Below are 23885 nucleotides of genomic sequence, written 5' to 3' on the forward strand. Positions count from 1 at the left end.
ATGTTCAGGACTAATTAACAATTACCGGAAACGTTTAGAAGCAGTTATTGCTGCCCAAGAAGGTATTACTAGATACTTAAAGCAAAGGTTCACATACTTTTGCCACTCACAGATATGTGATTTTGGATCATTTTTCTCAAAAAAAAAAATTATCAGGTCTAATTTTTTTGTCTCATTTGTTTGATTTGGTTCTCTTTATCTACTTTTAGGACTTGTGTGAAAATCTGAGGTAGTTTTAGGTTAAAATTCAGCAGAAATATAGAAAATTCTGAAGAGTTCACAAATATTCAAGCACCACTGTAGGCTTGGGCAAATCCCTGTCTCTTTATGTAATCCCAACCAGACTCAATGATGTTGAGATCAGGGCTCTGTGAGGGCCATATCATCACTTCCAGAACTCCTTGTTTTTCTTTACACTGAAGATAGTTCTTAATAACATTGGCTGTATGTTTGGGGTTATTGTCCTACTGCAGAATTAATTTGGAATCAATGCATTACCTGATGGTATTGCATGATAGATAGGTACCTGCCTGTATTTTGCAGCATTGAAGATACCAATAATCCTGACCAAATCCCCAACTCCATTTGTTGAAATGCAGCCCCAAACTTGCAAGAAACCTCCACCATGCTTCACTGTTACCTGAAGACACTCATTATTGTACCACTTTCAAGCCCTTTGGCTCAGAACTGGCAAAAATCAGTGGAACCCAGGTACACCCATCTACTGTTTGGAGAAGTCTGGTGAGTAGTGGTCTTCATGGAAGAATTGCAGCCAAAAAGCAATACCGTCAAAGTAGAAAGAAGGACAAATAACTCAACTATGCACTGACTGACACCACCACCACTTACTGAAGCACACAATGACACCACTTTCTGACACACACTGACTGAAACTGACACACACTGACTGACACTACTACTGACACACACACTGACTGACATTGACACCACTTACTGACACACACTGACACCACTTACAGACACAAACACTGAAACCACTTACCTCAGACACACACTGACTGACAGACTTATTAATTTATTATACATTCACACAGCACAAGACAACAAACAACCCCCACCTTGGTGGCTCCCCCCTTACCACATGGTCCCCTTCCCCTCAGGCTATAACAGGTGAGTGCTGGAAACATCAACCAAACAACACTCCCCCACACAGACCCCTCTGCTCGCCCACCCCTCCTCCAGACTATAGCAGATGGGTGTTGGAAACATTTACCATGCAGCCACGGATCGGCTCAGCTCTCCTCTCCTCATAGTAAGCAGCCTCCTCCCTCTGATTGAACAGGTAATGCGGGCAGTAGTGGGATTATAGTTGGGCTCCTAAACCGGGTCCCCACATACAGCAGCACTGAGGCTGGATGGAGCTAGGCAGCCACTCCCTTCCGTCTCCCTCCAAAACATTGTAGACTACAATGCAGACACTGCAAAAGAGCGAGTCAGGTCTCCATGATGTCATGACGTCACGCAGTGCACGCTGTGCTCCTCCAGGAAAGGAAGGATTCCTGCCTTACAGTTTTGTGGGGCCTGGTCACAAGCCCTCCAGGACCCGCCGGGCCCTAGGCAGCCGCTTATGTTACCTTGTGGAAAATCCACCTCTGGTATATGTAGATATAGATGTGAGCAAAGTTGCGGAGTGCATGGGCTGGATATTTAGGTGGTAGGTTGGTAGGCTTGAATGAAGAGATGAGCTTTAAGGACATATTCAAAGGCTGTGAGGCAGAATAGAAGTCTGATTTAATGTGAAAAGGCATTCCAGAGTTTGGGATCAGCACAGGAGAAACCTTGGAGCCAACTTTGTGAAGAGCTATCAGGGAGGAGGTGATGTGACAGCTATTGGCAAAAGGAGGATGGAGGGTATGTGTGGAAATGACTAAAGAGGTAGTAAGAAAAATAGGTCTTTGTAGATGATTAAATGGAGTTTAAATTTCAATCAATATGGAACAAGGAGCCATGGAATAACTGTCAGAGAGGCAATACAGTTCTAAAGCTTAGAGAAGAAACTGAGGCATATATGTTGTGGATAAATTAAAGAGGAGGACTTTATTTGGCTGCTGAGTAGTAGATTACAATAATCTATGTGAGATATTAAAGTGTGAATGAGAGTATTGGCAGCTTCCAGTTTGAAAAATTGACTGATCCTTGAGAATTACTTACAGTTTATTTATTAACAGTTATTTATATAGCATACACTTATTATTCAGTGCTTTAGAGACAATATTTTAGTTCAAATAAATTATCTTAACAGTATGTTTTTAGTTATGGAAGAAAATAAGAGCCCCTGGAGAAAACCCATGCAAACACAGGTAGAACATATATAGTGCCTTTGTCTAGAATCTGCCAGTCTCGTCCAGAAGGTGTATTAAATGCTGTAGCAGGATTAAAAGATGGACTGAATGTGCTATATAATTAAATGACAAAATCAAGGATGAACCCAGATAGTGGACTTGGGGAATAGAGGATTGTGATGTATTGCCAGCAGACAGGGAGAGCAGCAAAAGGTTGGACCTTGGTGGCAGGAAATAAAATTCTGTAACTTCAGTTTTTGAAATGTGGAATTTAAGGAAGTACTAGGTTAACCAAGAGGAAATGACTGACAAGCATCTAGTGACATGGGAGAAGACAGAAGAGAAGAGGTCGGGGAAGAGAGATAAGTCTGGAAGACTGTCAAAATACAGGTAAACTTCATGACTGAAGGAGTTGATAATCTCCCCAAGTGAAGACGTGTAGATGAAGAAGAGGGCCACAGACAGAACCTTGAAGTAATCAAACTTAAAACAGAGAATGGGAGATGTACAGTAGGCAAATGTGGAGCTATAAAAGGATCAAATGAACAAGTAAGAGGTGAGCCAAGTGCTGTGTCCCAGAGGCCAATGTAGTGGAGAGTTTTCAGGATGAATGGGTGGTTAATGGTTTCAAAAGCCACTGTCAGGAAAATGAGGATAAGTATAAAGAAGTGAACCTTGAACTTGGCAGAGAAGAGATTGGAGGTGACATTGGTTAGACTACTTTCATTGGAATGGGTAGGTGAAAATCCAGATTGAAGTGATCATAGGAGAAAAGGGATGCATCAGTTGTAGACAATCTGCTCAATGAATTTGCAGGTATAAGGGATATGAGAAATGGGGCAGTAATATGAGAGAAAGAGTAAGGAGGGTCAATTGAAGGTTTTTCATAGAGAAGTAGAAAACACCAGAAAAGAGATATATTTAGAGCAGCTGGATGATGAGCGAGTAGACATCAGGAAAAGGCAACTAGAGGAAAAGAGAGGAGATTGAGGCAGGTGAGGGGAGCAGATGAGAATAGAAAAGCCCAGACTTCAAACCCATGAAACAGGGGAGAAATAGCAGGGTGGGGTTGGGGCTGAGGGAGGAAATGTTACGGCAGATTTATTGTATTTAGCAGATAAAGCGGGTGGTAAATCAAGTGCAGAAAGTGAGAAGATGAGGGTGAATGAAGGATAGAAGTTGAAAGTAGTGAAGAAGTTGTAAAGGTTGGAGGATTGAAAAGAAATTAGATACTTAGGGATATATTTACTAAAGTGAGAGTTTTTAGAAGTGAAGATGTTGCCCATAGCAACCAATCAGATTCTAGCTATTATCTTCTAGAAGGTGCTAGTTATATGTAGAATCTGATTGGTTGCTATGGGCAACATCTCCATTTCTAAAAACTCTCACTTAAGTAAATATAACCCTTAATGTAGAACTGCTTAGCAAGTGAAAGAGCAGAGCTGTAGGAGGAGAGAATTAATTTGAATGAAGGAAGTCAGCAAGAGAGCGTTATTTCCTCCAGAGGCGCTAGGCAGAGCTAAAGCACTTTTGTAGAAATTGGGTCAGAGTAGATGCCAAGGTTGAAGAGGAGACTAATAAATGTTATTAGTCACAGTCAGGGAAACAGAGACCAGGAAAGAGGTGAGGGCAGAGTAAATCGAGACAGCCTGTCTAGGGCAAGATAGGGTGGATATGGCAGATGAAAGAGGATCCAAGGGTTACGAGAAGCTGGCAGAGTCAAGTGTGTGTGGGAAAAGGAAAGGTCACTTTAAAAGAAGGCAGATCGTGAGTTGATGCTGGTGGTAGTTATTTAAGTTTCAGTGATAGCAAAGATGTTGAAAGAGGTACAGATTAAGAGGTCATGGGAAGAAGTTCGCTATTTGATACTGAGGGCAAAAGGAAGAGGGAATGATGGATGAGGTTAGATGTGGATGTGGTTTGGGGGTACTGGTATGCTGGGGAAAGATGAATTTGTAGTGGGAGTGAAGGAGGGGAGAGAGTAGGAGAGACAGGTGGTTCATGTCAAGTCAGTTGGATATGATAATAGAAGCAAATGGAGGGTGGGAGGAGGGCATGGAAAGTAAGAAGGAATAGAGCAGAACATTGCGGGAGAAGAGAGAGATAAGAAGAGAGAGAAGAATGGATGAGTGATGAGAAAAGTGTCTCTCTAAATGCTTGTTTCCATAGCAGTCATCATTGTCAGTGTGCACGCACAAGTCCTATACATGGTACAAGAGATCTGTTTGAAAATAGTTGTATTTTTTGCACACGTACAACTCTGCATTTCCCACAGTTCCATTTACATGTCCTTACTGAATTTAGAATAAATTAGATGGTGGAATCATCTAAGAAAATTTACTAATTCTGCTCCTTTATTACCTTATTTGACACATATGGTAGCATTGTACAATTAATTTTCGTTATTTCATAACAGTCTATATTTATCTTAAAACAATTAAAAAATAATACTATAAAATAGAACTAGAAGTAAAAATGTTTTGGTCATCTTTACTACAAATTTGTTGCGTTACTGACCTCTTAGTCTCTAATGTGAACTATACAAAAAAAAGTAATCACAGAGTAATCAGAAACGTTTGTGATCAGTGACGAAAATATGGAATTGAGGAAGTGAATTATGTAAAGTAGGTCCGCAGCATTACACTGGGAATCAATTGGAATTTTTATAATACTAAATATACTGAATTTTAGTAATAAACATTAATTAATACAAGTTAGATCTTTATTAACTCACACTGGAACTTATTGTATTGCTACTGTAGATGGAGCTGTTAACGTGGGACAAAACTTATTTCATAAGGGCGAGGGATAGTGCTGTTGCTGTTGGGTAGAGGGGATATGTCGATATCTGAAGGGCCCTCATCAGATTTCAGGTTGAAGTTCTGCAGGATGAAGGTGAGAAAAATAAAGATCTCCATTTTCGCCATCCCTTCTCCAAGGCAGATCCTCCTCCCTGTGAAGAAGAGCAAGAGAAGAGCCTCACAGGGATGGTAACATGTTAAGTTAAGTTAAAATTGTATAAAAAGAAGACTAAAAATTTAATTTATATTTGTTATTTTAATTTAATTTATTTCTCATTTTCATCTGACCCCACCTCTCTTTTATTTGTACCTGTGGAAAATGGCATGAAAGCTTCATTTTTCTGGAACCTGCCATTCTCATCCAAAAAGTGTCCTGGGTCAAATATCTCTGGGTTTCTAAAATGTTTTGGATCCTTCAAGACCGAGGTCAGAAGAGGAAAGATGGTTGTGCCCTTAAAAGAGATATTCAGAAAGATACAATAAAGCAAAGATACATTTAAATTTCTAGTTCCCAATGATTTATCTTGTAACAATACTGCGAAATGATCTAACAAAGAATTGTATCAAATAGTTTTGGAGATACAGATGGTAATAACAGCACATCTACCATAACAATGTGAATTCATTCAGGTGGTGCCAGTATAGTCTAAAATAAGGAACTCACCTCTGTGTGTGGGACTTGTCTAAATATCACAAGCAATGCTTTTATGAAGTTAGCTATATGCTGCTGTAATTAATAACACCAATCGATATAAATACAAATGAATAAACTCTCAAAATAATACATCAAAGCAAGGAGGTTTGAGGCAAACTCCATAATTAGGGATTGTGGATGAAACTGCTCTGTTTTCATCTTGTGAAGACAACTCTTGTGTCCAACACTTTTTATGTTTCCCATTGCCCACCAGTTGATGTGTCTAAAGCCCGGTTCCATAGTTAGACTGGCCATCTGACACTTCTGGAAAATGCCAGAAGAGCAGATGGCCTCAGGGCCAGCTCGACGAGTGCGGCTGGCGCTGCATTGGGTGGAAATCACCTGCCTAAATCCAGAGGTGTTCCCACCCTTCAACCCCCCTCCGACTGGAGTTCATGGTATGAGCTCAAGGGGAGGGAAGGGTTGATGGCACTGATGGGCCAGTGCACATGATGGGGGCGTGCTGCAATGCCAGGCCCCCGTAACATGTTGCATGCCCCCGTGAAACCTTACATGCCCCTTTTGCATGCAAGCTCCTATGGTGTGCGCACAAGGGGACTATCAGGGCTGATCTAAAGCCCCAGATTGTCCCAGCCCAGTACACATAAAAATGATTTGGTTCCTGGCCAACACTCACTGAACAGTATATCACACGACTGCACAATATACAGGTTATGATGGCCAAATTTTAAATACATTCTATCAGCCACTGAGTCATAACATCTGTGCAGAACTTCAGATGTAACAACATTGCTGACATCCAGCATGGGCCGGCAATTGTGGGTACACATCATCTTATGTGTCTGATATGTCATTCCGATCCGCGTCAAAGTGATATATTGGACGATATATGGTCTAATGTGTGACCAGCATAAGTCAATCAAATACAAAGGCACATCTGATTTCATAAGGGTGAATTAAAAGCTGAGAATAAGTTATATTAATGGATGAAGTTACATATTACTACAATGCAGCAAGACTTACGCAGCCGACCTACAATAATGTTATACTTCAAATTTCATGCATTTAGTTGAAAATTGTTATAAATTACTGTCACAGATATTCGTTAGGAAAGAGAAGGCCTGGTGTTATAGGGTATTATTCTGAGTCACATGTAATGTGGTCACAATCCTAGGCTATTCATATCCTATGCAAACATCCACTGGTATTCAGAGTTGGACACAGCTACAGTATGTGACCACAATACCAGCATCCCTCCACTTGTGAGAGATCAGCTGTCCTCACTAGTAATAGCACTTATCCTTACTCTATGTATGATGCAGGAGAAATTACTAAGAATAGTCTAACTTCTGCATACACTCAACTCAGAATAGGTTGCAACTCTGTCCTCATGCCAAGGACACTCCCACATAATGCTTCTTCTATATGTGAATGCCTCAGCACCACCCATTAATACCCATGCAGTCAGTAGTGAGAAATGACTAAGATGTGTATGGCTCAGAATCTACAATAGATGCTCTAAATTGCACAGTTGACAATAGAAACAGAAAAGCATCATACCACATAACAGACTTGTATCAAGAGTGTTGTCACTAAATGCCGTCCTACCACATCCTATCTCTAATCACTGTACATAAACACCCACTACAGGGAATCATGTACTGTCCTCTGCTCTTCTGCATCTTAGGTTCTTGCTTCCATAGGGTGAGTGTTGCCTCTTTCTTTAAAATCAGTATAGGATTTATGTGAATCAAACCCTTATAATTCATGCCTATTTGAACTTGTGATTGTTAGTCAATTCTCATACCAGTAACACCAAAAAAAAATAAAAAAATAAAAAGATATACAGATGTATTCTCACTCATCTTTGTTGCAGCCGTGCCAAACAGCCCCTCTTGGCGTGTCTGTTTTTTTGCTGTAAATGCATCTAAGTTGCACACAGATATACAAGTATTGCATATGAAATTAATCAGGACAGTCTTCTGGTGCATCCTAGTCACCAGGAATATCGCACAGCGTGGCATACTGAGCTACAGTAGATGAGCAAGGACACATGTACAGAAGCCTTATCTGCAATAAGTTAATAACTCTCTACCTTATGACATAATAAACTCTTCCACCTTTCCATTCTATACACTTCAAATATTTCATTAAAACAAAACTTTAAAGAAGTTTATTTAATCACCAATGTCCTACCACCAATCATTTATTCAAGATGGCTCTTAAGAAGGATATTTTTGCTTGTTCCAAGTAGGGATGTGTGCCGAACCCCCCTGTTTTGTTTTGGATCTGTATCTCCTTTGAGGTTTTGGATCTGGATTTGGTATTGCAATACCGCTCTTGCGTGTTCCTACAGTATTAGTAACCTCAATAAATTTAATTTCCACTCATTTCCAGTCAATTTTGACCATCTCACAGCTCACAATATTGTTTTAATCCAGTTTAAGCCCAAAGTTTGCACCAAGCTAGCTGGCTCACTAAGCTAAGCAACAGCAGTGGGCGGCTCAAGCATGTGGCAGTTCAACCCCCAACATGGCACATAAGGTAATATATGTTTTATTAATAAAAAGGCCTGAGGGAGATGGAGTATGCATGTAGTTAAAGGCAGGGAGTGGAAGGGTTGATTCATAGTAAGTTTAATTTAAATTATTTATTCCGAATGAATTTAGGGAAAGGAATGGTTGAAAGTAGTAAATTTAATTAAATTTTTTGATTCCGAAGCAAATTTATGAGGGAGGAGTGGAGACATTTACAAAAAATATTTTACTCATTCACATCAGTCCTTGCCCCAGTGGAGATTTTCGGTGGTTCCAAAAAATTTTAAAGCAATCAAAGGGGCAGGCAGAAGATGATGTCTGTGGCAGCACACAAAACGGAAGCTCTGAACAGGAAGGGGACAGAGGGATTTTAAAGTCTAGTACTAAACATCTCTTGTCATTGTGCTTCTGGGATTATGAGAAGGCTGGGAGGGGAGAAGGGAGAAAATCTCCAGATACCTTCACAAGATAGCATCTTCATTTTGTGTTTGAGTTGCATCTGACCAAACATGGCTGTTATGATCAAGGCAAGCCAAGCCCACCAGGTTGGTATCTAAAAATCAAGGTTAAAAAATGGCATAACAGTATTTTGTGACACCAGTGGGCTGCACTAACATGTGGCAGTTCAGCTTCAAGCATGGCCCAAAGTGGAACTGCAGTGGCAGACAGGATGGCCGTTTAATAAACTATAAAATTAAAAATGTCAGGCAGCAATGACCCAAACAGCACATAATGCAAAGAAAAGAGGTGAAAGATGGAATAGTCCTTGGGCCCTTCCACCCACCCTTATGTCTTATATATAGTAAACAGGACATCACAGTTTAACAAAACAATCACTTCAGCACCAGGGACTACCAATTGTGGCTGAAGCAATTGGTTTGTTTGGGCCGACACAAAACAAGCTACCAGCAGGCAGCTGACATTGCTGGCAATGATCTATCCATGCCCAAACTGGCTTTACAGAGGCAAGATGTTGTCACCATCATCAGCATATTCCTCACCCTCATCAGTGAGTACATCATCTTCATACAATATTAATTTGCCAATGCTGGAATCTACCATTACAGCCACAGGTGCCTCTGTAATTTTTGGATGTAATTGGCGGCAAAGGTCTATATCGTGAAATTTGCAGTTAAGTTTGATGAACATCATCTTTTCCACATTTTAAGGAATTAGCCTCCTATTCTGATCACTGACAAGGAACCCGGCTGTGCTGAAAACTTTTTCTGAGTACATACAGAGGCAAGATGTTATTGCCATCATGATCCAATTCCTCACCATCATCAATGTGTACATCACCTTCACACAATATTAATTTGTCCCCGCTGGAATCCACCATTACAGGTGCCTCTGTAATTTTGGGATGTAATTGGCATAGAATTTGAAATTCATTTTGATGGACATTATCTTTTCCACACTTTGAGGAAGTAGCCTCCAACGCTGATCACTCACAAGGTTCCTGGCTGTGCTGAAAACTCTTTGAGTACACACTGGAGGATAGGCAGGTCAAGTAAAGCTAGTTTGTGCAAGAGCCTCCAAATTGCCTTTTTTTCCAGCCAGTAGTGAAATGGACTGTCTGACATGCCTGTTTAGACACTATCTTTAAAATAGTCTTGACTCATCTGCATCACCAGTTGAGCTTTTATTGGAAAAGTTTAGTTTTTTCCAGGCAGCTGCACTTGCTTGAGAAATTGAAGGAGGAGCCATCACTGCATCACGTGCTGCTTGAGCTGACAATTTCCTTAACAGTATCTCTTTGCATCTCTTCAGATCTGTGTCCAATAGGAAGAAAGGCATGATGTATGACTTAAACCTAGGATCCAGCACGGTCACCAAAATGTATTGATCTGATTGTAAGATCCTGACAACCCTTGGATCTTGGCGAAGCAAATAAAGGACTTGATCTACAAGTCCAACATTGTTAGCGGAATCACTTTGTTTCAGCTACTCTTTCAGTTTCTCAAGCTGCTTTTCTAACAGTCTAATTAGCGGAATGACCTGACTAAAGCTGGCAAACAGTTGACTATTTTGAAGGGTTTCAGCACTTAACACAACATGGAAAGTAGTTTCCACTGAGCTTGAGTAAGGTACATCCCCCCTCCTCTTCCTATTTCGTAGTTCGTAGTTGTGGATGGCTTCTTGCTGTTATTCCATCTGCTGAAGCATATAAAGAGTGGAGTTCCACCTTGTTATTACCTCTTGCTTCAGGTGGTGACAGTGCAAATTCAACTTTTCTTGCAGGTGCTGCAATCTTCTAAATGCACCAGCTGAATGGCGAAAATGTCCAGAAATTTTGTGGGCAACAGTGAGCATCTCCTGCATGACTCTGTCATTTATTAAAATTTTTGCACTACCAAGTTGATTGTGTGAGCAAAACATGGAACATGTTGGAATTCACCCTGCTGTAATGTTCTCAAAATATTGGTGGCATTGTCAGAAATGACAAATCCCATGAATAATCCAAACAGGGGCAAGCATTTTGCAATGACTTCCCTGAATTTTTCTAAGAGGTTGTCAGTGGTATGCCTCTTAGTAAAACCTGTGATACACAGAGTAGCCTGCCTTTGAATGAGCTGCTGTTTCTTAGATGCTGCTGCTATTGGTGGTGATGAAGGCAATACACCCACCCAGTGGGCTGTTACAGTCATGTAATCTTACATTTGTCCTGTTCCACTTGTCCACATAATTGTGGTCAAGTGGACAGTGGGTACAACAACATTTTGGAGGACACTAATTAAGTTATTTTTAACGTCCTTGCACAGGCTGGGAATTCCTTTTCTAGCAAAGTGGAACCAAAATGGGATTTGGTATCAGGGACACAGGACCTCAATTAATTGTCTAAAACCCACAGCACTAATGGTGGATATCGGACTCATATCTAATACCAGCATAGATGTTATGGCATCAGTGATCCACTGTGCTACTGGGTGAGTGCTGTCATACTTGCTCCCCCTTGCAAAGGATTGTTTATCAGTCAATTGTTTTTTAAAGTATTACTTTAAGTCTTCCTGGTCCCCTTCTGGGATGAAAATCTACTCCCAGCAGCAGCAGGCATAACGCTCAATGATTCTTCTGAGGCAAGGACTGTTGTGAATGATTTAAATATTTTTTGTAAATGCCTCCCCTCCTCCCCTCCTTCATAAATTTGCTTTGGAATAAAAAAATGTAATTAAATTTACTACTAATCAAATTTGCTTTCAACTACATACATATTCCAACTCCCTCAGGCCTCTTGAATAATAAATACATTTGTTTCCTGATGTTCCATGTTGGAAGTTGAACTGCCACCGCTGCTGCAATCATTGACATGCAGTTGCTGAATGCCAAAAATGTCAAAAAATGTTTATGGCCACAGACAGCATCTCCTGCATGCCCCTTTAATTTTTTAAGATATTCTGTAACACCAAGTTAATGTTGTGGGCAAAACATGGGACATAATGTTCACCCATGCTCTCCCCTACTACCTCATAAATTTGCTTCAGAATCAAAAATGCAATTACATTTTCTACCAATCAACTCTTTCTCTCCCTGCCTTCAACTGCATACATACTTCATCATCCTTAGGCCTCTTAATTAATAATAACATATGTTTCCTTATGTGCCATTATGGAAGTTGAACTGCCTTGTATTTGTGCCACCCACTGCTGCTGATTACATTAGTCAGTCAGCTAGCTTGGTGCAAATTCTGGGCCTAAACCGGATGAAGAAATATTGAGAGCTGTGAGGTGGTCTAAATTGACTATAAATGACTGGAATTTAATGTTATTGAGGATAATAATACTGTAGGAACAAAAAAAACAAAACACATTTTGTGATTTTAGCAGCTTTTATCATTAAAAAAAAAAATGCAGATCCAAAACCAAGACACACAAAGGCAGTTTTGGCAAAACCAGTCCAGATTCAAAACATGATGGAGATACAGATCCAAAACACGGGGTATGGCACACATCCTTACTTTTGATGGATGCACTGTAGATGACGTACTAGGGAGGAGGTTCCTAGATGGTTAGAGTCCCTACCACTACTTACTCTGGCATGACAACAGGTACAGATGGCTTGACAATTGTTGTCTGGATTTGGGTAGAAATGATTCCACACATAAGAGGTGGATTCTTATGTTTTATGCCCAGACATGACAATGGACTATTCCATATCATGGACAACAACTGGGGCCTGATTTACACAAACAACAAGCTCATCAACAACATCCTCATAATCAGCATCCTCATTAGTGTCAGCTACACAAATATCCTCCTCATACTAGTGCACTTCCACAGAAGCATCCTCAATTTATATGTCAGCATATTGACTTGTGCTGCTCATCCCCACATTTGCAGAGGATGCATAAGTGGTGGAAGGAGGCTCCACTTTGAATAGAGTATTGTAAAGGTCAATCTCACACATGGCACCTGCTGACATACTTAGACTCTCGTAAACAGAAAGAAGAAAGAGAACTCTCTTTTTAGGGGCACTCTTATATACAATATGTATCACAGTTCCATAAACATTAATAAATAACTTTTATTGGTTATACAATAAAAATACTTTTGCAGGTATAGACCCGCTCAGACCCAAACAGTTTTGCTACCAAAAGGAAGAGGAGCAGTACTGATATATATATACAAGAAAAGGAGCAAACAAACAATTACGCACATAGACGATACAGAAACACAAAACATGAAGCTAATTACAATATCATAAATATTGCGAAGCCAGGTGAAATATTACAGAGAATATATAAATTATCAGTGGTGATAGGATTATCACCCTTTGCTCAAATGACCTAACATTCTTATAATGGCACAATGGCTACTCTAAAAACTATACAGCAGACATCACTAATATCGAATAGGTTCTTGATCAGCAAGTGTACATACATATATAGACCCTGAAGTAAAAAATGTTTGCAGTGTAAATATGGATCACGGTTTAAGTCCTATGCACAAGGATCAATTTGAAATGCCAACCCCATCAAAAATATATTCATATATAGATAAATAACAGAGTTCTTATAAAAGGCAAATCCTACATCAGCTTACCTCAAGGGTTATCCCAGGTACAGGTAGACAGAGCAGTAGAGACAAAGGTATATAAGATTAGACTACTCCCTGATACGGGTTTTGTCTAGTCAGCAGCTGCTGCATGTCATTAATAATTATAGTAAATCAGTGAACGACAAGTGAGCATGCTGTATAGCTATCCCAGGGGTGTGAATGAGTGTAATGAGCATCTACTTTTAGATCTGACTCAAAAGATGGTCCTGGTATATATATATATATATATATATATACACATAGTGCAGGAACCTCTTAGGGCCAGACTCCAATGAGAGTGCCCATGGAAATAGATAAATAGTTGTATATAATAAATGAAATAACAAAGCACGAAATCGGATTAAATGCTGCTGCCAGTCACATATCATACGGTAGTGGTGACTGGTGAGAAGCATAAATCACGTATGCAATGATAAAAGATCAAAAAGTAAAGTGCGGCGATGGTGGGACTAATACAGGTTGAAGTATTATCTCCATCACACTATAAATATACTCTATATATCACCCTCATTATATGCACATGTCACCATCTATATCATCATTTTCATCAATATTATATTATTATTATTTTTATTTATTTATATTTATTATTATTTTTATTTTTATTTATATATTTTTTATTCTTCATAATGTTTTTTATCCCTTACATTACTTTCACAACTTATCTAATATTTAATACTCTTTAGACCTTCAATCACTTATATTCAAATCCTTGTTTTAAACAATCCCTGATATTATAGATAACCTGTATATGACATAGACTATCCCTCTATTACTGCCATTATATCCAGATTACTTATCAAATCTATAAATCTCATATTTTCAGTATGTGCATTTAACTGCACTTTGATTTACCAGCGCTTGTTGATCTGTGTCTTTAATATATAGCATACAACTTCATCTCTCAGGCTATCACTCTATAGACACATCGTTCTAAGTGCTAACAGACACCTCCCCCTTTGATGATTCATAGGTTTCCTGGCAACAACTAGCCAATAGTAGAGTACGCTAGTTCAACCTTTCAGTGAACACGTTATATTCATCATACCGGGCACTCGCCTTTTGATTGGCCGCCACACGGAGTAAATACTCTCTTTGTAATCCAAACTCACCGGCATCTGACTGAAGAAGCAGAGTGAAACGCGCATCTCAGACCTGCGAGTCCCGCTGTGTACAGGCGGGACTCAATGCAGCAGCACACACATAGGCTCCGTGTGAAGCAGGTCCTATTCAGGTGATATCGGCTCCCTCTCTTTGAGGACACCCAGGTACCTCACATCTTTCTCCTCTATCTCCAGCATAAGTGGTGACTATTGATTACATGAGAGAGCTGGGGTCCCTGCTATACCTTTGGGCAACAGAGCGCTGCTCACCCTGTATTAGTCCCACCGTCGCCGCACTTTACTTTTTGATCTTTTATCATTGCATACATAGTTTGTGCTTCTCACCAGTCACCACTACCGTATGATATGTGACTGACAGCAGCATTTAATCCTATTTCGTGATTTGCTATTTCATTTATTATATACAACTATTTATCTATTTCCATGGGCACTCTCATTGGAGGCTCCTGCACTATGTATATATATATATGCATACCAGGACCGTCTTTTGAGTCAGATCTAAAAGTAGATGCTCATTACACTCATTCACACCCCTGGGATAGCTATACAGCATGCTCACGTGTCGTTCACTGATTTACTATAATTATTAATGACATGCAGCAGCTGCTGACTAGACAAAACCCGTATCAGGGAGTAGTCTAATCTTATATACCTTTGTCTCTACTGCTCTGTCTACCTGTACCTGGGATAACCCTTGAGGTAAGCTGATATAGGATTTGCCTTTATAAGACCTCAGTTATTTATCTATATATGAATATATTTTTGATGGGGTTGGCATTTCAAATTGATCCTTGTGCATAAGGCTTAAACCGTGATCCATATTTACACCACAAACATTGTTTACTTCAGGGTCTATATATGTATGTACACTTACTGATCAAGAGCCTATTCGATATTAGTGATGTCTGCTGTATACTTTTTAGAGTAGCCATTGTGCCATTATAAGAATGTTAGGTCATTTGAGCAAAGGGTGATAATCCTATCACCACTGATAATTTATATATTCTCTGTAATATGTCACCTGGCTTCGCAATATTTATGATATTGTAATTAGCTTCATGTTTTGTGTTTCTGTACCGTCTATGTGCATAATTGTGTGTTTGCTCCTTTTCTTGTATATATATATATATCAGTACTGCTCCTCTTCCTTTTGGTAGCAGAACTGTTTGGGTCTGTGCGGGTCTATACCTGCAAAAGTATTTTTAATGTATAACCAATAAAAGTTATTTATTAATGTTTATGGAACTGTGATACATATTGTATATAAGAGTGCCCCTAAAAAGAGAGTTCTCTTTCTTCTTTCTGTTTACGTTTATATTTATACTCTCAAGGGGAGCACCTCCACTAGTGACACTTTCTACCACCCATGCTGGGAGGCTATCTTATTAATTGTGGATAAAATCATGGATAAATCCATTTGTATGTTATTTGGATATTATCTATCTGAAAATTAGATCCTGTGCTCAAATTACATTTCCCCTTTCCCCTCTCCTTTGTTAGCTATACTAAGACTCTCCTCAGGGATTTGTGACATTTCTGAGTGCACAGTTGTTTCCGGTGCCTTAATGATTTTAAGTTTTTTGAAAATACTACAGGGAGAAGAGCTTACATCATCAAAAGAGGCAGAACCACTAGTCATAAATAAAGGCCTCAGCCTTTCCTTGCCACTTCGTGTGGTGAATGGCATATTGCCAATTTTATGTCTTTCTGCAGCTAACTTTCCCTTTGATGTTTTTTCTTTACCACTGTAAAATATTGTTTCTTTGATTTTAAATGCCCTGACTTAAGCCCTTTATGCCATTGGGCATCGGCTTTAGTAGACGATGTAGACGGACTAGAACCATCATGACTGGTGGCACTGGCAGCAGCTCCAGCACTAGTATGTGGTTCCTGCTCTTCTCTCAACTGATTGTTCTCCATATCAACAAACACAAATGAAGTGGGGTACAGCACACATGTCAATTTGTACCAATTTTAAATATTACACTGCTGTATCATTGACCTAAAGTGTCACAATATTTTTTTATGAATATGAAAATAACACACTGCGCTACCACTTACAGTGTCACAATATTTATTATAAATAAGAAAAGAATGACACACTGCGCTACCACTTAGTGTCACAAAATTTTTTATGAGTAAAATTCTGCGCTACCACTTAGTGTCACAATATTTTTTATGAATACACTACGCTACCACTTACAGTGTCACAATATTGTGTATGAATACACTGCGCTACCACTTTTAGTGTCAATATTTTTTATGAATACACTGCTACCACTTACAGTGACTCACAATACGTGTTGAATATTACACTGCATTTCCACTTAGTGTCTGAATATTTTTTATAAATACACTGTGCTATCCCTTACAGTGACTCATAATACATATTGAATATTAAACTGTATTTCCACTTAGTGCCACAATAAGAGTATATTACACTGCAGTTAAACTTATTGTCACAATATTTTTATGAATACGCTGTGCTACCACTTACAGTGACTCACAATATGACTTGAATATTACACTGCGTTTCAACTTAGTGTCAAAATATTTTTTATGAATACACTGCACTATCACTTACAGTGTCAAAATATGTGTTGAATATAACAATGCATTTCCACTTAGTGTCTCAATATGTGTATATTACACTGTGGTTACACTTACAGTGTCACAATACGTGTGTATGAATATTATGCTGCACTACGACTAATAGTGTGACAATACGTGTGTGAATATTAACCTGTGGTCTGACTGGCAGAAATACGGTAAAAAAAAAAAAATATATATATATATAGTACACCGGGGTACAGCACAAAAAAAATATATTATTTAGCTTTTATTTTATTTTTTTACACTAAGCACCCTTGGACAGACAGATCACTCCTGGATGGACACAGCAGACCCTGCCCCTGGATGAACACAGCAACCCCTGGATGGACATAGCAGCCACTAAATGGACACAGCAACCACTGGATGGACAAGGCAGCCCCTGAATGGAAACAGCAGCCCCTGTCCTGGATGGATAATGCAGCCCCTGGAAGGACACAGCATCCTCTGGAAGGACACAGCAGACACTGCCCCTGGATGGACACAGCAACCCCTGATGGACACAGCTGACCCTGCCCTGGACATACACCACACCCCAGGATAGACACTGCACCACTGAACAGACAGAGCACATCTGCTCACTTCACTCTCCACAGCTGGAGTGAAATGGCGCCAATGCCGGGTACATTTATAGTATCCAAAACCCATGAAAATCCGGCAGTGGGAAGATGACATTTTGCCTCATTTTGGGATCTGAGTTAGGTGGGAAAATCTGAGCCGGACTCGGATCCTGGCCCAGATCGTGAAGATCGGGTGGGTCCGGTTCTCTGAGAACCGGACCCGCTCATCTTTAGTTCCAAGTGCCAAGATTCAAATGTCATTTCCAAGTGTGTGCAATTCTCTACAGATAATGCCAGAGCTACCAGATCACAAATGACCACACACTAGCTTACTGTAGTTGTCATCTGGTGACTGAATAAATGAGCGTGTCTGAAAATTATCAGATCAATTTCAATTGGGTTATTTTCTGTTATCAGTAGAGACTTTTGAGGCCAATTTACGGTAACTGTGGTAGCACTGCCTGTGTGACCAGTATTACACATACTGTAATAATACACTCAGAACCAAGAGAGCACTAACTTCTCAACTATCATATTTACAAACATTTTGATTTTTAGTAATACAATATTGGACTTCACCAAAGCATAACACAATGTTGGCCTACAATAAACACAGTTAAGACCATTTCTATCTTATGATCATTATTTCAATATCACACATTAGTAGACCCTGAAATAATCATATATAATACATGATACAGAAAACTTTTATAGTGACAATAAACATTTCCTCTCTGACCTTGGGGATTGTGTAGCCTCTGAAGTTGGTGGTTTCAGATGTTGCATGGGGTACACCCAGAGGCACTATATCTGCAAATCTCTGTATCTCATGGATGACAGCATCTGTATATGGCATTTTGTCCCGATCCTCTATAGAGGGAGGGCGGTCTTGGCCAATCACCTGATCAATTTCTTTCTGTGCTTTGGCTGAGGAAAGATGAATAATTGTATAAACTACATTTATTTTTAGGCTTTGGGCTTCATTTAAGAATGAGACCTAGCCCCTTTCCATACTGTCTGTCAATTTGAAAGTATCAAAAGTCCATGCAGCTCTCTCAGAAGCATCAGCAGCAGCCGTGAGAGGGGAAGTGGGTTAACCTACAGGAGGGGGAGGTACCCACGGCCAGTATTGTCTAACACTTTGAGCATGCACTCAGTGATACACAGGACAGGCTTTCTGATGCTGAAGATGCTCCACTGCTGCCCAGTTGTGTCAAAAGGGGGTGACAGCAGCAACTTGGAATTGGAAGGAATGCCCATTGGGAATCTGACTTGGAGAAGCAGGAAAAAAGGATAGTGTGTTAATAATAATAATAATAATAATAATAATAATAATAATAATAATAAATTATTATACCCATCTTAAAATATATTTTATTTAATATTACATTAATCTTTTTAAGTTTTTGTTTATAACTTAGGGGGAAAAATATAGGAAAGGGAGAATAGGGATGAGCAAATAATTGCAATGTCATGCAGCCCAGAGTAAATGTCAAAGAAAATATTTGTAATAATAAAGGTATAAGATTGAACGATATTACAGTCAGTGATGAAAGTAGCAGAGGTGCAGCTCGTGCATTGACCCTGGGCCCACCGCAATAAAGAGGCCAACTGCTGCCAGAAAGCATTGTTAGCTGGTCAGCCAGGTGCTAATAATGAGTCACACTGACACTGGCAGCTGCTGTGACATGGGCCATAACTAGGAGTCCCTCCCCTCATCTCACACTCGGCTCCTCCTCTCTGCCTCCTCTCAGAGGGGGACCTCTTTATGTTGCCACCAGGAATCTGGTCATCTGGTTCAAGTGACCATGCACCTGGAGCAGCATGAACACAACGGGAAGTGAGCTTGTATCAGTCACACCGTGACCGTGTGACATCACTGAGCCAGAAATAAGAGTGATCCTCAATGCTTTCCTGATCCTGTTGGCCACCAGAATGAGTAAATACCAGTTTACATAAAATAAAATGTTTCAACTGGCATAGACTTTATGGCTGACTTGCATTGTGAATACACTGCTCAAAAAAATGATTTATAGTGAAATATCCTGGATATTTCCAATATTAACCGAAATATATTATAATATTGGTATAGGATCATTTGTGAATGGGATGTGCTATATTTATCCCTGTTAGCATTTTTTTACTTGATTTATAAATTGCTTTTATTTTTATGCATTTTGATATGAATTAGTTAAGTTTATCATGTGCAACATTAATAAATGCACTTATGTTTTTCTATGAAGCTATTAGTATCTACCTTATTGCTTTTTAATTATTTTTACATCCCGTTTTAATGTTTTTTTTTTTAAAGAAGAACATTTTCTTTTTAAGGGCAGCAGTGGCACTATTGTGGAATAATGTGGATAAGGGGCACTACAGTGTGGCATATCCACACAGTACTGCTAGTGTGGCATATCCAAGTACAGACTGTAACTATTCCTAAAAAATGGGAGGGGTGTGCCAGTCCCTTACTTTACCAGGGACTCAAAGACCCCTAGATACACCCATGTTAATACTGCATTTTACACTAAAATACTGTACATCTATACAAAAATAGTTATTATTTACAACATTATAATCAATTATTTTTCTTATAGCAAAGATAATCACAATTAAAAGGGTGCTACATAACTTTAATATAATTTCACTTACACTTATTATTTATAATTAGTCTAGCATTTCTTCATATGTGGATTTATATCTTCCTGAACAAGGGGAACCTTATCTACAGGGATACCCCTGACTTATAGCTGTAAACATAATCCAAGAAGAACTTTTCTCTTGACCTCTGGACATGTTTCCTGTTCTTGGATACTACATACTGTCCATCTCTTACAAATCTCTCACTGGCTAAGGATGAAGCCATTACACTGTTAAGTTTTCAAATGTTTAGACATGTACCACCTGCAGTGCCAATGCTCATTAATTAAATAAAAATATCTTAAGTGATGAGGAAGTGAAGGTATCTTTAAGAAAAAGAAAATGTTTTAACAATAAATACATTATGTTTCTGATTATAGCTACCTAGAATGTCTGGGTACTTGAGCAAAATCCTCAAACTACGTCTCAGAGTTGTGGTTGTAGTTTCTGTCCCGGCAAAGAAAAGGTTCAGCAAGGTAACAAATAAGTTTTCAAAGTGGAATTCTGAGTTAGGATTGTCCTTCTCCTGTAAATAGTGATTAAAAAAATTAACCAATATATCAGACCTAGATACATTTTGGATTGATTCAATGATATTAATTTTGTTAATTACAAATAATGGAGGCAGCCAGTGTGTGGAAATTTTCTTTATGAGAATGAAAATTATGAATACTGTAATCAGAAAATATATATATCGCTTAGACAGATATTCATTTTAAATATTAATTTAAAGTATGTCTATCCGTACACTAAGGCTGCCTCCACTATATGTAGGTACAGGTGAGTCTTACTTTCCTCCTCCATCTTTATAAGGAAGCAATCGATAAAATCCCTGGGGCTGTTCTTGTCCAATGTCTTCTGATGTTCCTTCACTTTTACCTTCACAAACTCTTTCAATGTGGAAACATTGAGAAATATTTTTTGGTGAGGTCCAGGAATATGAATGAAAAGTTTTGGAAAGGCGTTGAGCAGCTGTAATGTAAATATTGATAAAAAAATACTTTATATAACCCTGCAGTTAATGAATTTATTCCACAATGTGAAAACTTTAACAAAAACATTATTAAGCAAAGCCAGTTAAAAGACCACACCTTCTCCTTAATTGAGTAGTAGTGTTGGACACATGTATGCGAAAATAGCCATCATCACTGTTAGGTTGGATTTGCACTATCCTAGGTACAAGAGATCCATCTGAAGTCAAAAAGATCTCTGTGTACACAAAACTATAAATAGCCCACAATTCTACCTATTCACCCATGACACACCCTGACTCTAATCCTACACTGAAATGCCCAGTTGTCACCCAGTTACACCGATTCAGTCACAAGTGGAGATACCACAAGTAGAGATGCAGCTGAGGTATGTACAACTCTGTCTATAGTTGTTTAACTCAGCTCCACAATCAGCATTCCCGTAGATCTCCATTGTATTTTACTGACTGTTCAAAATAATGAAGTTATTTATAAAATAACTTTACGTTTCTAAAATAAAAATATAAAAATTGATCATCATTATTATATAAAACTGTTTATAAATTAATGTTTATATGCACTTAAATTTTGCTTGTTATGATGAAACTATATTACAAATAAAGAGGTCTACTTATCAGTCTTGGCAGTGGGGCCCTAATTTCTTAAAAACAAATAATTTTGAATGCTAAATTATAAAAAAAAAACATGGCTCAGATAGGATCCTGTCCCAGCGAAGAAGTACTGTACAGTTTTCTGCCAATTTACTGACTATTCTGACACTGAGATAAAGCGTAGACCAACATTGTTAACATAAAATAAGTCTCTCTCCTTCTAAATAATCCTTTCAACATAAATGTTCATTCATTCAATATATATTTTTGGGATAAAATATTCCTTATTTTTTATTATTTATTATTTATTTTTTATTTATCATTTATTAATTATTTATTTCTTTTTTAAGGGGAATGTTACATTAGATAAAAGAACAAAGTAATCATTAGCAAGATGTTTCAATTTTATATTAATGTTCTATGCTATTTAGATATATTACATTTATTATATTTTTTTATCTATAACTAATATATCCTCCTAATGTTATATTGGTAGTAAATTATATATTGAATGATTACATGGATACGGATGCACATATGTGCATGTATATGTGTGTATATATATATATATATATAATAAATATTATATATTTATTATTTCTTATGTGTTTATTTTTCTTTTTTTGTTTTGTTTTGGTTCTTAATTTATAGTTTTTTGTTATATTTTTTTTAATAAAAACAATATATTTTTTTATTGAGAAAACCACAACAGGTGTTTGTATTTAAACAACATACCTTGTACTAGAGTATATATATTTTAAAAAATCTTTCTTTTATACAAATAAATAGTGCCACAACCTATTCTGCACCTAATCACCTACATATGTGAATAATCCACTCCTTCAAGATCTACAGTATGTGTATATAAAAAGGAAGATAACTCTACCTCATAACCACACCCCTCTGAAGAAATCCTATATGAAAGAAACGCATTAGGGACTGATATTTTACTCATTTCAACATCTCTCATTGCTCTGGTGATCCACTAGCAGCTTTGTTGTCCCCTGCACCAGATGTGACCGCCGCAGGTAGTCACAACTGTGGCTGATCAGCCTATTAATATAGGGCACAGCCGCCTGCCACAGAGATTTAGGGCTCTATTTACTACAATCCGCATATTGAATGCAGATTGTAGTGTGATATTACAGAGGGTATTCACATTGCGAATTCAGCCAATATCACAGGGATTTACTACAAATCCCTTGCAGGGACAGAGCTTGCGATAAAGCTCTGTCCCTGCAAATCCCTTCAGAGCCTTATCACGGTATTTTTGCAAAAAATACCGTGATTAAGTGCCCGCGCAAGCGCCGACCGATCACCGCTGCTACCCCGCTGGGCTAAGCCCCGCCCCTGTGCTAAGCCCCACCCCCACGATCACGAAAAAATGGGAGCAAGTAATGCGCGGGGATGAGAGACGGAGATCTTGTGCTGAGCGGAGAGGTCGGGTTTGGAGATATTTTGAGATGAGTGAAGAGATGTATGTTGGTGTAATTCGGTTAATGGCCTTATGTGTAAGTAACAGTATTTTGTATTGAATACGGTAAAAAACCGGCAACCAATGGAGGGACTGACAGAGCGGGGCAGCAGACAATGAACATTTGGCAAGGAAGATAAGCCTTGCAGCTGCATTCATAATGGATTGTAAAGGCGATAGCCTGTTTTTGGGAAGACCAGTAAGGAGACTATTGCAATAGTCAATGCGGGAAATAATGAGTGCATGGATTAGAGTTTTTGCAGTGTCTTGTGTGAGATATGGTCAAATTTTGTATATGTTTTTTAGATGTATGTAACATGATTTTGAGACAGATTGAATGTGGGGAACAAAGGACAGTTCAGAATCAAGGATGACACCAAGGCAGCGAGCTTGTGGGGTGGGGTGGATTGTTGAGTTATCAACAGTGATAAAGAGATCAGATTGGTAACTGTTATTGGCCGGTGGAAATATAATTAATTCTGTTTTAGAAATATTAAGTTTCAGGTAGCGAGATGACATCCAAGATGAATGGCAGAAATACATTC

At 38.7% G+C, this 23885-nt stretch overlaps 1 protein-coding gene across 3 annotated transcripts in view; it reads right to left on the bottom strand.

The window, feature by feature from the left end:
- Nucleotides 1-3670: 3670 nt before the first annotated feature.
- Nucleotides 3671-23885, bottom strand: part of LOC148502861 (cytochrome P450 2C8-like) — a 65733-nt gene continuing 45518 nt past the window's right edge. For all 3 annotated transcript variants that reach the window (XM_088449284.1, XM_088449285.1, XM_088449286.1), the window contains exons 6-10: nucleotides 21078-21256; nucleotides 20669-20808; nucleotides 18384-18571; nucleotides 5415-5556; nucleotides 3671-5256 (exon numbers count right to left, since the gene is read on the bottom strand). In XM_088449284.1, the coding sequence (XP_088305410.1) occupies nucleotides 5075-5256; nucleotides 5415-5556; nucleotides 18384-18571; nucleotides 20669-20808; nucleotides 21078-21256 (831 nt within the window). In that variant the 3' untranslated portion in view covers nucleotides 3671-5074. The remainder of the gene's footprint in view (nucleotides 5257-5414; nucleotides 5557-18383; nucleotides 18572-20668; nucleotides 20809-21077; nucleotides 21257-23885) is intronic.

Source organism: Taudactylus pleione, unplaced genomic scaffold, assembly GCF_031769625.1.
Source record: "Taudactylus pleione unplaced genomic scaffold, aTauple2 ptg000481l, whole genome shotgun sequence".
NCBI lineage: Eukaryota > Metazoa > Chordata > Amphibia > Anura > Myobatrachidae > Taudactylus > Taudactylus pleione.